This window comes from Myotis yumanensis, unplaced genomic scaffold, assembly GCF_028538775.1.
Source record: "Myotis yumanensis isolate MYYU_CA2020_CCGP unplaced genomic scaffold, mMyoYum1.0.hap1 SCAF_2, whole genome shotgun sequence".
Taxonomy (NCBI): Eukaryota; Metazoa; Chordata; class Mammalia; order Chiroptera; family Vespertilionidae; genus Myotis; species Myotis yumanensis.
Genome location: NW_027223753.1, coordinates 111,576,152 through 111,593,979, shown reverse-complemented (window position 1 = coordinate 111,593,979; position 17,828 = coordinate 111,576,152). Strand labels below are relative to the sequence as shown.

Genomic DNA, 17,828 nt, shown 5'->3' with positions numbered 1-17,828 from the left:
GACACCAAACAATGCCAGACTGTTGACATTAGGACTGGAATTTAAGCCCAAGGCTGAAAATTAAGAACTAGGACCAGACATTATTTTCATGAGCCCTTCCAATAATCAGCAGCCAGGCTAAGACAAATGAAACCAAATTACTTTCTTTCAAATATTATTTTTGAACTCCAATAATTGCTTAATTTGTTAAAGATATTTCTAAATGTAGGTGAAAAGATAAATAATTATCACTGAGGATTTAATGCTATGAATGGCTAATGTTTATCCAGTCTTACTTATGTGCCAGGCACTCTGCTCAGTATGGCATTTACATTTAATCTTTTAATCTTTACTTCAGCACTATTAACAGGGTACCATTATCACCCCCATTTTTATACAAGTTAGGTAGTTTTCCAAAGTCCTCACAATTGGTAAAATATAGAAGTGGGATTAGAACCTAGACATCTGACCTCTAGTTGTGAACCATTATACAACAACACCTCCATTATAAGGAGTAAAATAATTCCCCGGATAGTGCCATTGAACCTGTAGTTTGCTTAGTCCACTGAGGCTGTGCCAAGTTTGCCCAGTGGCCAGCACTCCTGTCTCAATATTAGGGAATAGAGAAGAAATTTAGAGAAGAGGCAGGATGAATCCTATCTTGACCATGTCAAGGCACCCTCCTTCTGCTGTTTTTAGAGAGGAACAGAGAAGGAGTGATGGAGAACTGTGGGCTGGTGTACAGAAGTCTCCCCCTTATCCACAGTTTTGTTCTCCAAGGTTCCAGTTACCTGTGGTCAACTATGGTCCAAAAATATTAAATGGAAAATTCCAGAAATAAACAATTCATATATTTTAAATTGCATGCCATTCTGAGTACCTTACTTCATCTTATTACATAGGCATGATATCATTTCATGTCACAAGAAGGGTGAATATATAACAATAAGATATTTTGAGAGAGAGACCACATTTACATAACTTTTATTTATAGCATATTGTTATAACTATTATATTTTATTATTGGTTATTGTTCATCTCTTAAGGTACTTAACTTGTAAACCAAACTTTATCATAGGTATGTATGTATAGGAGAAAACATAGTTCATGTGTGTGTGCATGTGCTCACAATTGTGTAAACACATATAAGTGGTCCTTCCTCTACTTGATTTAATAAAAGTAAAGGAACAGGCAAAGAGCGATTTTATTATCTCAGTAAATTTTCATGAAAGCTCTACAACACGCCATTTTACAGATGAAGAAAGTGAGGTGGAGAGAAGTTAAGTAAATTGTTCATGTTAAATACCTAATGCCTGGTGTAAATGGGACGACCACACTCTGCTGCTTTCTACTATGACCAACATCTCGTCAACATTTAGAGCAGGTATCAACATACTTGTTTTACTCTTGGGCAAATCTACACTAATAAAAGAGAAACATGGTAATTAGCATACGACCGCTACCCTTTTCATTGGCTAATCAATGAAAGTATATGCAAATTGACTGTCAGCCAAGATGGCGGCCGGCAGCCAGGCACCTGGAAGCGAACATGAGGCTTGCTTGCTGCAGTGAAGTAGGACTCCAACGTTCCCCGCCTGCGCTGCCGGCCTCTGAGCTGGCAGTTTGAAACTTTGTAACAAATGTAGAAGCTAAACAAAACCCTGGGATCTCAGAGCTGGAGTTATACATTGTTTCGATTATAGAACGCAAACAAACCAGCGGAAGCCTCAGAGCTAGAGCCAGAGCTAAAGCTGGCCCAGAATAAAACAAAAAAAGAGAGAAAAAAAGGAGCGGTTGGGAGCTTCAGTCAACAACTGCCAGCCTGAAAGCAGCCCTCAGCCCCTCACCCAGACTGGCCAGGCACCCCAGTGGGGACCCCCACCCTGAAGGGTGTGTGACCAGCTGCAAACAGCCATCATCCCCTCACCCAGGCTGGCCAGGCACCCCAGTGGGGACCCCCACCCTGATCCAGGACACCCTTCAGGGCAAACCAGCCGGCCCCCAGGCCTCTATCCTATATAGTAAAATGGTAATATGCCTCCCAGCACCGGGATCAGCGGAGCTGCAAGGCCTCCTGGCACCAGATCAGCGTGACAGGGGGCAGCGCCCAAACCCCCTGATCGCCCTGCAACTCTGTGTGTGACAGGGTGCGGCGTCCCAACCCCCTGATCGGCCCTGCTCTGTGACAGGGTGCGGCGCCCCAACCCCCACCCCCTCACAGGCCCTGCTCTGTGTGTGCCAGGGTAGAGCCATAACCTCCCCATCAGCCCTGCCCTGAGTGTGACAGTGGCGGCGCCCCAACCCCCTGATTGGCCCTGCTCTGCGGGTGATAGAGGGTGGCGCCTCAACCCCCTGATCCGCCCTGCTTTGTGTGTGACAGGGGGCGGTGCCCTAACTCTCCTATCAGCCCTACTCTGTGAGGGACAGGGGGAAGCTCCCCAACCCCCTGATGGGCCCTGCTCTGTGCATGACAGGTTACGGAGCCCCAACCCCCCTGATGGGCCCTGCTCTGTGCATGACAGGGGTTGGCGCCGCAACCTCCCCATCGACCCTGCCTTGAGTGTGACAGGGGACGGTGCCCCAACCCCCCAATCGGCCCTGCTCTGAGCCCGACCAGGGGCTGCACCTAGGGATTGGGCCTGCCCTCTGCCACCCAGGAGCGGGCCTAAGCCAGCAGGTTGTTATCTCCTGAGGGGTACCAGACTATGAGAGGGCACAGGCTGGGCTGAGGGATCCCCCCTTTCCCCCCCGAGTGCACAAATTTTTGTGCACCGGGCCTCTAGTAATATATAAAAACGTAGAGCAGAAGGAAAATGAATGGGATGAGACATTAGAATGACTTATTGTATTAAAATATTAATTTTATAGGACCATGTATATATTTGGAATATGAATTTGTGTATGACTGAACATCTACACTAATAAAAGAGAAACATGGTAATTAGCGTACGACCACTACCCTTCTCATTGGCTAATCAGCATATCCTTATGCAAATTAACTGTCAGCCAAGATGGCGGCCGGCAGCCATGCACTGAAGCGAGCAGGGAGGCTTGCTTGCTTCAGTGACTGCGGACTCCAATGTTCCCCGCCTAACTTGCCAGCCTCTCAGCTGCAACTCTAAGTAACTATGTACTATGTTGCAAATAAGAAGCTAAACAAAACCCCAGAAACCAGCCTGACTGAAAGCCAGCCAGACCGCAACATTGTATCGATGTTTTCAGCAGCGAGGCCTCAGAGCTAAAGCTGGCCCAGAATAAAAAAAAAAAAAAAGAAAACAAGGAGCGGTTGGGAGCTTCAGTCACTCGCCAGCCGGAAAACAGCCCTCAGCCCCTCACCCAGACTGGCCAGGCACCCCAGTGGAGACCCCTACCCTGATCCAGGACACCCTTCAGGGCAAACCAGTCTGCCCCTACCCATGCACCAGGCCTCTATTCTATATAGTAAAAGGGTAATATGCCTCCTGGCACCGGGATCAGCGGAGCAGCGAGGCTCCCGGCACCGGGATCAGTGTTACAGGGGGCAGCTCCCCAACCCCCTGATCGCCCTGTGGCTCTGTGTGTGACAGGGGGCGGGGCCACAACCTCCCTATCCGCCCTGCTCTGTTCATGACAGGGGAAGGCGCCCCAACCCCCTGATCAGCCCTGCTCTGTGCCTGATAGGGGGGAGCTCCCCAATCCCCTGATTGCCCTGCGGCTCTGTGTGTGACAGGGTGCGGTGCCCCAACCCCCTCGCCCCCCACGGGCCCTGCTCTGTGTGTGACAGGGTAGAGCCATAACCTCCCCATTGGCCCTGCCCTGAGTGTGACAGGGTGCAGCGCCCCAACCCCCTGATCCGCCCTGCTCTGTGTGTGACAGGGGGCGGTGCCCCAGCTCCCCTATCGGCCCTACTCTGTGAGTGACAGGGGGGAGCTCCTCAACCCCCTTATCGGCCCTGCTCTGTGTGTGACAGGGGGGAGCTCCCCACCCCCCTGATCGACCCTGCTCTGTGTGTGACGGGGTACGGAGCCCCAACCCCCCTGATGGGCCCTGCTCTGTGAGTGACAGGGGGCAGCGCTCCAACCCCCTGATTGGCCCTGCTCTGTGAGTGACAGGGGCAGTGCCCCAACCCCCTGATCAGCCCTGCTCAGTGTGTGACAGGGGGTGGCGCCGCAACCTCCCCATTGACCCTGCCTTGAGTGTGACAGGGGGCGGTGCCCCAACCCCCCAATCGGCCCTACCCTGAGCATGACTGAGGGTGGCATCGCAACCTCCTGATCTGCCCTGCTCTGTGCATGACGAGGCGGCGCCCCAATTCCCCAATCGGCCCTGCTCTGAGCCCGACTAGGGGCTGCACCTAGGGATTGGGCGTGCCCTCTGCCACCCGGGAGCAGGCCTAAGCCAGCAGGTCTTTATCTCCCGAGGGGTCCCAGACTGCGAGAGGGCACAGGCCGGGCTGGGAGACCCCCCTCCCCACCCCCCCAAGTGCACAAATTTTTGTGCACCGGGCCTCTAGTTATTAGATAATTAGACATCAATGTCAAGTGTTGACTGCTGTGTCAGTTTGATATAGATCTCTTTTGCAATTCCCACACAATCTTAAATGGATCTTAGTAAGATTTTACTTACTTGTATCATTTTATTTTTACTATTATATTAATACTATTTTTCTGAATTACCTTTTATTAACAACTCTGTCATCTAATTTTAACTTTTTAAAAAATGTATTTTTATTTTTGAAAGTATTACAGATGTCCTACTTTTAACTTTTGATAAAAGAAAAGATCTAAAATGACTCTAAAATAAAAACATCTAAAATATTAAAAATATAGTAAAAACACAAGGGTTTTTAACTGCTGAATCCAAATATGGTGTGTGCCCCTTTAAGCTTAGTTGAATGAATGTACTTTCCTTTAGATATTTTTTCACCAGTCTGTTCAGGTTTGTTAGTATATACATATTATTTGTTGTTGTTGCACTGTTTAATGAAGGTTATCCAAGTAAATCATTGTATCAAACGAGTCTCATAATGTGGTTTTATTCAGACTGGTGCCTGGGTCTAATCAGATGTTTCTGTTCTTAAAACTTTCTTTGCTTACTGACTGACACCAAGTAACACATATAATTAATATGCAAATAAAATTATCTATATAATTGTTACTTGGAGACAAGATTTTAAATAGTTCTTGTCTGCACGGATCACTTTACATATTTATATTTCTGAGTAAGGTAACTATCTAATTATGTGGCTTTCCTACAACCCTTGTTAATTTGGACTAATTTCTCGAAATGATGTCCTAATTAGATAAAACTAAATATTATAGGTAGTTTAACACTTTGGTTCTTGATGTGGATAGCAAGGATGTATCTTGGCATAAGACAAATTGAAAAACACACTATTATGAGGATCTGGCCATGAAGTGAATCAAGAGACAGTCACCAATAGTTATATAGGGTGGAAAGACAGTGTCTTTTAGATGAAAGTATCCAGATGTCATCTGAACCTTAGCATAAGCAGAAAATTCATAATGCACTACTGATTCCTGATAACTTGGACATATACTTATCAAGTATCTATTCTAATTTAATGGTGCAATTTATAAAAACATAGAAAAGCACGTGTTGATATATTACTTAAAAATAATTAAATCAACTTTGGTATAAATTAACTTTGAATATGTTCTCCCCATTTATTAACTTCAATTATTTCATATCCCTCTGGAAACAGCAAAAACAAAGACAGAGATTAATAACAGCCTGCTACTTTTTTAAGCCATCAAGCCAAGAACAAGAATGTTTTTCAACTTGTCTTACATGTCTTTCCTTAATTTCAATAGAGTTTATATTTATTGAGGATATTGTAGCAATATCATAATGCAACCAAGTTGTGATGACAGCAGGAAATGCTCTGCAGTGGATGATGGGATCTTTGTCTCATCTGGAAGAGGCCTCTTGAGTAACAGTACTAAGTTAGGTAGCAGGGGCATGAAATGGCAGGTCCTAGAGAAAGGACTAGTGTTTAGCAGTGTTTTTAGTGGTGAGGGGACTCCAGGGCTGATTAGGGCTGAGGGAGTTAAGATGGGACCCTTTAGTACTTTAAATCACTAAATGCTTGAAAGTATAATAACACATTTTGCTTCCTATATTGTGTTGATTTGTAATATTCAGTGCTGGGCTCCCTTTTTGTTCACTGCCCCAGGGCCCAGGCAGTGCATGGCCCATGGCTGGGACCACAATGACTCATTTTGGCATCTTTGGCCATTTGAAAATCCTCTCCTCTTGGATTTATCTTATTCTATTGCTTGCTTTTGCTTTGCCTGAGAAAGAATTTCTTTCATAAAAATTACTTATTTACTATGTATTTTACATTCTCTCATCTCTGACTTAAAGATGAACACTATAATTTGGGTCTTTTTTATGTATCAGGAGAATTCAAATACAAAAATATGGTGCGGGTGGTCACCAGTAGCATCTGAGCTCTGGGCGATTTCCTGTTGGGGTGATGAATGTGGCTAAACCATCTATGCCTGCTCACATGCACTCTGTCCTCACTAGGGGTTGGTTTTTAGAGATGGCAGAGGTAGATAATTGTCATTCTTGCAGATCAGAACAAACATAAGATGGAAGTTGATTGGCCAAGTTTGATTTCATCACCTCTTTGTCAGGCCTCAATAGTCTGTTTGGAAGTAATTGTAAGTTTTATGTGGTAGATACAGCTTTCTTCCCCCCGCCCCCAATTAAAAAATAGAACTTCCCTTTCAATTTCAAGACTCCCCAAACTTTGAATATCTAACACATTTGAATATTGAATAATAGGACTTACTCATAGTGCATTTTATTTTGATCCAAGACAAACTGGATGGACTGGGATTCCTTTTCACTAACTCGGAAATCCACCCTCATGTTAACAGCCACGTGGGTGGCATCTGGATACCAGAAGTCAAGCTGTGGAGAGGAGTTCAATGTTAGTTTCAATTGTTTGTTTGCTCAAACAATACATTTATTAATAAATGACTATGTGTCATACACCATGAAGGAATGTGAGTTCAATGTGACTAAGGTATGGACCCTACTCTTAATAAGCTTATGAGATTTTTGCAAATATATTCAAGATCTGTTGAATATTATAAAGTGGGAAAGAAACCATTTGTGCCAGTCATTCTTGCAGGATATCTAATCTAATAAAAGAGAAACATGTAAATTGACTGCACCGCCACTATGCCCCAAGCCACGCCCACCAGCCAATCAGAGTGACTATATGCAAATTAACCCAACCAAGATGGCGGCCGGCAGCCACTGAGCTGGAGCAAGCAGGAGGCTTGGTTGCCCCAGCAATGGAGGAAGCCAAGCTTCCCACCTGCCCTGGCCGGCCGTGGCCTCCGCTAAAGGCAACAAAGTTTCAATTATAGAAGATAAATAAATTCCAGACACCTGCTTCCAGCCAGCCTTGCTGGGAGCTTGAGTGGCTGGGGGCCGTGGACCAGCCTGCAAACAGCCATCAGCCCCTCATCCAAGCTGGCCAGGCACCCCAGTGGGACTCCCACCCTGATCCGGGACACCCTTCAGGGCAAACCAGCTGGCCCCCACCCGTGCACCAGGCCTCTATTTTATATAATAAAAGGGTAATATGCAAATTGACCCTAACAGCAGAAAGACTGGGAATGACTGGTCACTATGACACACGCTCAATGCAGGAGCTGCCCCCTGGTGGTCAGTGCACTCCCACAGGGGAGCTCTGCTCAGCCACAAGCCAGGCTGATGGCTGCCAGTACAGCGGTGGTGGTGGGAGCCTCTCCCGCCTCCTCAGCAGTGCTAAGGATGTCTGACTGCAGCTTAAGCCTGCTCCCCGCTGGCAAGTAGACATTCCCCGAGGGCTCCCGGGCTGCCAGAGGGATGTCTGACTGCCAGCTTAGGCACAATCCCCCAGGAAGTGGGCCTAAGCCAGCACGTGGACATCCTCCGAGATGTCCCAGACTGCGAGGGCACAGGCTGGGCTGAGGGACCTCCCCGAGTGCACACATTTTTGTGCACCGGGCCTGTAGTGTTATCTATAAATGCAAAAAGAATTAACAACTTTTGGTTAATTTGTTTGGTTCCACCATCTTGGGGTTGATTTGGATTGTTTTATAATTGATTTAGCCAGAGCATCTGTCTCTAATTGGGAATATAAATTAAATATTTGGTTCCCTATTCTCCTTCCCAATTCAAGCCTTAAAACCAAATGTCCCTGTAAATTCTGGAATTCTTGGAATGTTTGTGTACAACAGAAGGCATAATGTTTAGCCTGTCATTTTTCTAGCAGTATGTCCTTAGGCAAATCACCATAACTCTTTGAGTTTCAGTTTGCTTCCCTGAAAATGAGGCTAACAGGGATCCATGAGATGTTGTGCAGATTGTGAAATGGCTCTGAGAACTGGGACATGAAGGCATTTATCAATTGTTAATTCCTCTGGCTGAGAATTTCAGAAATTTGGTGACTGGAAGGATAGCATTCAGATTAAGATAAATTTGAGAAGATTCCAGTTCTTGCTGTTCTTTAAAATCATACTCAAATACAAAATATGAGAAATGTGAAGGAAATACCCAATTTCCACTCATCACAACAGGCTTGTGGGCACATCTAAGTCTACCTGGCCATTTCTGAGTTGAATGCCACTGTAACTCAGTTAATGATTATGAGGCTGCTATGAACTAATTAATATTTATTGGTTTGTTTTGATCAAAAAGCTACAGATGAATTGGACATAGGAGAGAAGTAGTGGTTTAAAGGTGAATTAGGCAGGGCTATCTAACCATACAGCAGTTTCTCTGTCCTAACAGGGTAATGCGGAATAGGCATTCAGGGCTAGTGATCTTTCATGAGCATTTATTAAGCACCAGGCACAGAACTGGATGTCACTATTGTGGAGGCTAATAAAGGACTTAAGATAAGCAAGAAGTTCATTGTGAGAGACATATGCATTTCCAACATGCTGAGCAATGCCAGGGAAAAGCACAAGTACTCCTAGAGCACAGGAAGCAATGCAAGCTGGACATGAGAGTTGGTGGACCAAGAAGACTTCCTGCAGGAGACTCTGCCTGAGCTGGGTCTTGAAGAATAAGAGTTAGCCAAGTACAGAAGGAAGCATTCCTCCTGTACAAAGGTGTGCAGGGCCAAAGTGGGTGAGTCTTTGGTGTTTGTGGAGTTTTTAGAGAAAGATGGTGGAGGAGCAAGAGACTGCAGAGGTGGCAGATTCTGAGGGACTCTGGAGCTTATTATAGCCAGGCCACTACTGAGCGCTCCCCAAATGTTAGCATACTTAATCTTTGATGAAGAAGGAAATTGAGATCCAGAGAGGTTAAGTAACTTGCCTAAGGCCACATAGCTGGGTTTGGAACCTTTGAAGACCATACTCTTTCCATAATTGGCTGCCTTTCATGAAAAAGCTTCAGTTGGAGGAATGCAATCATCAAGTTTTAGAGAGCAGTTAGGTTGCCATTGACAAATGTATAGGTGGACTGGTTGTGTGGGAGAAAGGACTAAGACTGAATACTAGCTAAGGGGTTATTGAAATTGTTACAGTAAGAGGTAGAGCCAACATAAACTTGGCAGTGGCAGGGGAATGGAGAGAAAAATGTGGATTTGAAAAACATTTGGGAATTAAGAGTAGGTGGAACTTTTGATTGATTTGAAGTGGAGATAAGGTATTCAGAACCAGAATAAATCCCAGATTTGGTTCAGGGTTTATATCTGGTGTGTAATCTTGATTATTTAATTTTCTGCCCTTGAGCTTCAATTTTTGTGTTTTAAATGGGTTAGATTATGACACAGACACAGAAAATCTGTTGGAGAATTTGAAATGATGTATGCAAAGTGGCTGGCACATATGCCTTTGTATAGGAGCAGCTGAATGGATGATAAAATGATTATGTTATTCTGTTATATTTTAAAAGACTGGTCTGACTTTGTTTCTTTTTGGACATAGGAGAGGGAAGGGTCACATCTTGATTTAGTACTGTTATCAGTTAATAATACTGTAACAGAAATGATGCCATGGGTGAAGACTGGGGTGGGAGTGAGCACAATAGAGTGGGCAAAGCACTAGCAGGGAGGAATTTTGACTAGAAAAAGGCTTTTGGGAGGAAAAGTGGAAGTGATAGTCTAGGGAAAATAAAAAACAAAAATAAAACCTAGGAAGTACTGGCAATTATCTGAATTATCCAAGTAGCGCCTGCCACTTCCCCTTACCTTTCTTTGTCTTTGGACATTAAACATAAAAAAGAAGCAACTTTTAGAGAACAGAAAGAAAAGATAAACTATCTCTTTAAATGCTTTACCTTGTTGGTTTTGGCCAAGTCCTTTAGGATGTTTGCTTGTTTTTCATCCTGGGGTTTCACGCGGAACACCTTCTCCCTACACGAAAGCAAAAGATGAAAAATGTGAACTGCAAAGAGCATTCCTTAATCCTCTTCCCACACAGAGACCACAACACAGGGTGGTGAGAGTTACTTGTCAAAGCGGACAGGAGCAATGGCCAGGGCGGTAGTGATCAAACCCACAGGCAGGATGAGGCGCATGGTTCTTCTTTGCCTGCTCCCAGGCCCTCTGCCAGTTTTATGTCTCAGCTCTTATCTGGAGAAGCAGCTGATTTCCTCTTAGGGTTCTGGTGGATGAGACCCCCCTCCCCCGTGTTTTCTAGTTGAGGACTGAGAGGTAGGGTGGGGACATAACAGTAAATGCCATGTGACTCATATTCCTTTTACAATAGGGAATACGCATTTTGCAGACAGAATGGGAGGCAAATTCCTTTTTTAGCAAATAACTTGCCCAAGGTAACAGAGCTTGTTATGTTCAAAGAGCTGGGATTTGAACCAATTCTTTGCTCTAAAATACTGCTCTACCAAATGTTTGAATGGAATGAGGGAAGGTATTATGTTAAATTTTCATTTGAAACCTGTGACAAATTTGTGTATCTGGCCACAGAACCTTGTGGGGTGGCCCTTAATAACAAAATATGTTTTTGAAGCTACATTGTAAATTGTTAAATTAAAGACATTTAAATTAAAAAATATTTTGAATATACTAAAATATTATAAGTAATCTGGAAAACATTGATGTGTCCACCATCTAGATTTTATGACGGCCATACTTTTGCCATATTTCCTCTTTGTAAGGAAGCGAAACAACGTTACAGAAAGAGCTACATCATCCACCTCCTCTCCTTCCCATTTCCTCCCTCTATTCTCAGAGGCAGCCCCCAACCTTAAAGCAGCTCGAGGACTCCTGGAGGGCAACATAATATGGTTGCTCAAATGTTTGTACATTGGCTGCTGTCTTCAGGATCTGTATGCTGCAGGTGCCTAGTAAATGCTTTTTGAAAGTAAAATTAACGAATAGGCCATTTTAAACAGTCTCTTGGGGTGGTTGGTTTCTTCCATATTGAACACAACTCAGTTAATTATAGATTTTTTGGGAGATGGCAACACCTCTACCCAGAATCATAGGTAATCTAACAGAGTGAGTGAAGTTATTAGAATTTCCTTTTAAAAACTACCTCCTCAGCCCTGGCTGGCATGCTCAGTGGTTAGAGCATTGTGCCATGCACCAAAGAGTCTTGGGCTCAATTCCTGGTCAAGGGTACATGTACCTGAGTTGTTGGTTTGATCCCAGGCCCCGGTCAGGGTGCATGAGGGAGGAACCAATAGATGTATCTCTTTCACATCAATTTCTCTCTCTCTCTCTCTCTCTCTCTCTCTCTTTCTGCCTCCCTCCCTCTCTCTCTCCCTCTATCTAAAAAATCAATGGAAAAATATCCTTGGGTGATGATCAACAAAACAAAAAACTACCTCTTCACATTGACAAATGTATAGGTGGTCATATATGAAACTTCTCAGAGTCATGGTTGCATATTATTATTATTATTATTATTATTAGAGGCCTGTTGCACTAAAAGATTTGTGCAATAGGCCTTCCCTTCCCCTGGCTGCCGGCACCGGTTTTCCTCCGGCACCGGTGACCCAGGCCTTCGCTCCGGCCTGAGCCGCCTTCAAACCTTCGCTGCTCTGGGCGGAGCTGCCTTCAGTCTTCACTCTGCCGCTTCAAGCCTACGTATGCAAATTAACCGCCATCTTTGTTGGCAGTTAATTTGCATATCAAGCTGATTAGCCAATGGGAGGCGTAGCGAAGGTACAGTCAATTACCATGTTTTTCTATTATTAGATAGGATTAGCAGCAATAGCTTCATTTCTCTCCATCTGATAGATGTGCGATATAATGTAAGAATTTTTTATTCCTTCAAAGGTCCCCATTGCCCCACTGCAGGTAAGAAGAAAGAGGGTTTTACAAATGGTTTCATGTTTTTGACATTAGACAAGCTCATCAACACTAGAACTCCCAAAGCAAATACTTGTTCCATTGTCTCTTAGAGTATGTTTGGCAGGGGTACAGAGAAAAGTCAAGAGCTTGACAGATATAACCTCAGAGTAGCTCCTGAGCACTTTACCTTGAGCAAGCTGCCTAGTCATTCTTAACTGTAAAATGGGGATGCAAATGCAACTTTTAAAAGTGGCTGTGGTTGATCTCTTACCAACCCCCCTCCCACTCTCCCCTGCCTTCCCTCTGAGGTTTGATGGTCTGTTCAATGTTTCTATGTCTTTGGATCTATTTTTGTTCATCAGTTTATGTTGTTCATTATATTCCACAAATGAGTGAGATCATGTGGTATTTATCTTTCTCTGACTGGCTTATTTTGCTTAGCTTAATGCTCTCCAGGTCCATTCATGCTGTTGCAAATGGTAAGAGTTCTTTCTTTTTTTACAGCAGCATAGTATTCCATTGTGTAGATGTACCACAGGTTTTTAATCCACTCATCTGCTGATGGGCACTTAGGCTGTTTCCGCATAACCAATGGACACAGACAGTAGGGGGATGAGGGCTTTTGCTGGGGGGAGGGAGCAGCCCTGGAGAGGTCAATGGGGGAAAAAAGGAGACATATATAATACTTTCAATAATAAAGAATTTAAATTAAAAAAAAGTGGCTGTGATGCCTAAATGAGAGGGCATATGTAAGGGATGTGGAGGATGGTAGGTACCAAAAGACATGCCATGACCTCTGGGTAGTGATGAAATTGTCAGATTCTGTAACAGACTTACAACTGGCCTCGGGCACTGCAGTGCTGATGAGCACCAGCATATATCACATGCTAGACTAAAGTGCCTGCTGCAACCTTTGCGGGTGAAATATCTCTCTATGTTTGTTTCAATGGGGACTACTTCAAGATTTTTTTTTTTATGTAGTAGCTTAGCTTTTTGGAGTTTCATTTTCTATTCTAAAAGTAGTAAATGCCCATTGAAAATAATTTAACAAATTATTAAAAAGTTGGAAGAAGAAAATAGAAATCACCATTAATTCTAACATTCCGACTTTTTTTGGAAGCCTTTTTCTGTGTGACTAGTTTTAAAACTGTGTGGAAAAGGCTTCTATATATTTTTTTAGGTCAAGTGGGAATGGCACTTCTATTTTCTTTTGGGATCTAAATAAATGTTTAAAGGATCCTGATATTTCTCAGGATAAGACTCTGATTATAAATAAATCTTTGACTTATTCATATCTTGTATATTGACAAATCACATGGATATGTGATGCTTTTAATACCTGCCACTTCTCCCCAATCTATTTTGCCTCTGAGGAATTGTACAATAGATGGATCTCAAGAATATACTGGAGCTTTTTCTCAGAATGGGTATGATTTCTTGGCAAACATAATTCAGTACAACTTTATGTTACTGCAGCAAGATTATCAAGGATCTTGGCAAATATATGGGGTAGGATAGCTGTTGGATATCATATCATTTCAGGATTGGCTATGTAAGAAAATATGCTTCGTAGGTTAAATTAATATCTTTGAAAAGAGGTGTAAAATTGAATGCTTCACATAGCAATAATTTCCTATCTTTCTGGATCTCTATACTCCTAGGATTTTTCAGTAGTATATGTCTAACCCCGGTTTAAAAACCACATTATTTTTTTAAACTATGCTTTTCTGCATATTTTAGACATTATTGCTATAAGAGAAATCTCCTAAAAAATAAAAGTCAAAATTGTTTTGTCATTATTAGAATCCTTCAAGTAATTATCTGCCTTCAAATAGAATCCAACAAACTTCTGGGACACCTTTAGCTATTTCATAAAGGATATGGTGAAAGAAAGATTTGTTACCTGTAATTGTGGATGTTTGATTCTTAACATTGAAACAAAACTGCCCTGCAAAATGCTGGAGAGAAACTTGGTTTTGTTGCAGCAAAGGTAACATCTCTGGACAGAGACCTGTGTGATTCATGCAGAGTGGGACCTGGCTAGGGGAGAATGACTACCTTCTTAAATGAGATGACCTGAAAGATCATCAAGACCCCAACTGGTGCCCAAATAACCTCACTAACTGAAATTCTCTCTGACCAATTCCTATAGGTTAGCTGGCAAAAGCAGATGAATACATGGAATGTGATTCCAGGAATGTAGAACTTCAATAACCCAGTCTTGCTATTTTGTAGCCAAACCATTAGAGAAAGGAAAGATTCAGAGGCCATTCTTGTGCTGTTGGTTAATTGCTGCTTTGGGAGAGATGAGAGTGTAGAACTGAAGGAGAGGCTCAATGCTGGGCTCTCAGGCTGGAGTAAGTTAAAGAAGGGAGGAGGAGAGGTGCCTCACAGACAGGGGCTCCTGGGTGGGCAAGCCTGGGCTGGGACCCTCAGCAGTCGCAGGTCAGCTGTGCAGGCAGGCATGCAGCACCATTGCATTGGGAAGAATTACAGCAGACTCCTCTTTCTGTTTTCATTTTTTTTTTCCAGTTTAGCTCAGGCAAGTGACACTCTAAGCCATTAGCTGTTAATGTTGGCAAGAGATATAGCAAAAATGTCTCCAGTGCAGGAAATGTTGGATACATGGGATTTTAAATGAGAATATTTGTGTATTTGCTTTCCCAATCCTTATTCTTTTTAAAAATTTCTTGTAATTTTAGAAAAGCCCACTTATATTCATAATTTCTATTTTAAAACACTCAATTAGAGATTTTGGAGGGTTCTTTATAGTTTACTCACATGATTTCTGAACTTTGGGCTATGGCATCCCACAGAGGCAGGGTAAGGGAGCATCTTGGGGAACTATCTGTGATTCAATGACATACCTCCAGCAAGAACACTCCACTCAGGTAACTGAGGTTGAGTTAGCTTTCCAATTCACAACATGGATACGACTTAAATATAGAATGGGGAAAGATAATTTAGCTAATTACATGTGTTTTTAAATTACCATCAGTATTGTTTACTAATTTATGAGAATTTCTTTCTTTTTTTTTGCCCTTAAAAATGTCTCTCTCCCTCTCTCTCTTTCTTTAATCCTCACCAGAGATATGTTTGTGTGTGTGTATGTGTGTGTGTGTGTGTGTGTGTGTGTGTGTGTGTGTGTGTTTTTATTAAATTGACTAGAGGCTTGGTGTATGAAATTGTGCACAGGGGGTTGAGGGTCCCTCAGCCTGGCCTGCACCCTCTCACAATCCGGGACCTCTGGCTCCTAACCGCTGTCCTACCTGCCTGCCTGATCGCCCCTAACCACTCGCCTGCCCGCCTGCTTGCTCCTAACCACCTCTGCCTTGGCCCCACCACTGCGGCTTCATCCGGAATGACATCTGGAAGGTTGTTCAGCTGTCCGGTCTAATTAGCATATTATGCTTTTATTATTATAGACTAGAGGCCCAGTGCACAAAAATTTGTGCACTGGGGCGGGAGGGGGGTGGGGAGGGTTTCCTCAGCCAGGCCTGCCCCCTCTCATAGTCTGGGAGCCCTCAAGTGATGTCCTACTGATGGGGAGCGGGCCTAAGCCACAGTCTGGCCTCACCCTTCGGGAGGCAACTGGGCTGATCAGGGGAAAGCGCCATCCCCATCACCCCACTGCTGCTGCCACTGCTGGCCGTGGCTGCTGCGAGGCCTGAGCCTCAGCCTCGCAGCTGCTGCGTCTCATGGCTGCCTGAGCCCCGGGCCTCACAGCTGCTGTGGCTTTGTCCAGATGGATGTCCGCCCTAATTAGCATATTACCCTTTTATTAGTATAGATTCTTAGAGAGAGAGGAAGGGAGAGAAAGAGAGAGAAACATCAATGTGAGGGAAACATTGATTAGTTGCCTCCTGTATGCTCCTTGACCCAGGACTGAAACCTGCAACCTTTTGGTGCACGGGACAAGGTTCCAACCAACTGAACCACCCAGGGAAAGGATGTCTTTTTTTACCTTCTTCTTATTTTTGTAAAAAATATATTTGTATTGATTTCAGAGCAGAAGGGAGAGGGAGAGAGAGATAGAAACATCAATGATGAGAGCGAATCATTGATTGGCTGCCTCCTGCATGCCCCCTACTGGGGATCGAGTCCACACCCTGAGCATACGCCTTGACCGGAATTGAACCATGATCTCCAGGTTCATAGGTTGATGCTCAACCACTGAGCAATGCTGGCCAGGATATTTTTATCTTCTTATTTAAATAATGTATTACTAAATTATTTTGATGATTGTTTGAGAAATTGTAGCAACTTCACTGCTACCATCTAGTGGACAATGAATGCAATTAATCTTTCTTCAGCTTGACAACTTCTAAAACTGTGACTTCAAAAGATTCTTTTTGTTTTGTTTTCTGTCATATACTATCATTTTTTAAAATTAATTTTTCTATTGAGGTAACATTGGTAAATAACATTATATAAGTTTCAGGTGTACAACATTGTCAATATCTGTATACTCTGTTGTGTGCTCTTGGTGGTGAGCACAAAATAGAATTCTTTTTTTTTGAAAAGTACACTGTCATAGATATTTCAACATATGCTGGATGTGGAATCCTGTTTTCCTTAAATCCACAAAGAAAACAATGAACTAATATTTTGTTCTATGGTTTTAAAATAAGAGATGTTCCCAAACTATTAATAAATACACATTATTTTAAAATTTGTACTTTGCACAATATACTCCACCATTAGCATGTCCAGTTCTAATTCTGGAAAACTTCAAGTCCTAGAGTGATTTTTTGTGCAGCCAGGGTTCCCAGTACCTCTTGTTTTACTTCCAGTCTGCATTCTACAACTTAGCCTGGTGGGTGTTTTAAAAACTGATCACGCCATTTACAACTTAATGCCTTTCATTGCTTTCCATTGTTCCTAGACCAATGTTCCAAATCCTTAAGATGACCTGCCTAATATGGTCCCTACTCCTTCCTCAGCCCATACACAGGCCTTTCTTTCCTCAACTCTCTTAAGTTTCACCCTCTCTGGCTTCTTCTCTCAGGTTCTGAATAGTCACAGTGCCTGGAAGGGGTGTTCTTTTCATCAGCTAATTGTGACTTAATTCTTCAGGTTTCAGTACTTCCTGAGAGAGCCTTCTCCCCACATCAGGTAGGTAGACCTTTTAAGTTTTTTTAATGCAGCTTGTCCACTACTTACTTGCTTAATGTAAATTAATGGATTATTACATAACAAGTTAAATAACTATTTCACGTCTGTCTTTCCACATGGTCTATACAACCATTGAGGGCAGAAATGTTATCTTTCTTTTTCATTGCTCTGTTCTCAATTGCTTAGCAAAGGGCTTGGCACATAGCACACAGCTCATAAAATAACTTGAATGAGTTGAGTGAGATGAAAACTAAATCAAGATAGGGTCTTTTCACCTATACTATCGTTTATGACCCTTGAAAGTCCCCTTCATAACCTGCGCATCTCTGTGCTCTGCCAGTTTTGGCCAACACCCCGAGGGCTTTAACTCCCATGTGCAGTGGACCCACTTCATTACTGTGCACAGATTACTTAGTCATTTGTTCACTTCATTTCCCCCCAAAGAAGTAGGCAATCTGTCAAC

At 43.2% G+C, this 17,828-nt stretch overlaps 1 protein-coding gene across 2 annotated transcripts in view; it reads right to left on the bottom strand.

The window, feature by feature from the left end:
* CPA3 (carboxypeptidase A3) overlaps positions 1–10,518 on the bottom strand; it is a 37,504-nt gene extending 26,986 nt beyond the window's left edge. For both annotated transcript variants that reach the window (XM_070403488.1, XM_070403489.1), the window contains exons 1-3: positions 10,445–10,518; positions 10,273–10,348; positions 6,779–6,900 (exon numbers count right to left, since the gene is read on the bottom strand). In XM_070403488.1, coding sequence (XP_070259589.1) covers positions 6,779–6,900; positions 10,273–10,348; positions 10,445–10,512 — 266 coding nt within the window. In that variant the 5' untranslated portion in view covers positions 10,513–10,518. The remainder of the gene's footprint in view (positions 1–6,778; positions 6,901–10,272; positions 10,349–10,444) is intronic.
* Between the last annotated feature and the right edge of the window lie 7,310 nt (positions 10,519–17,828).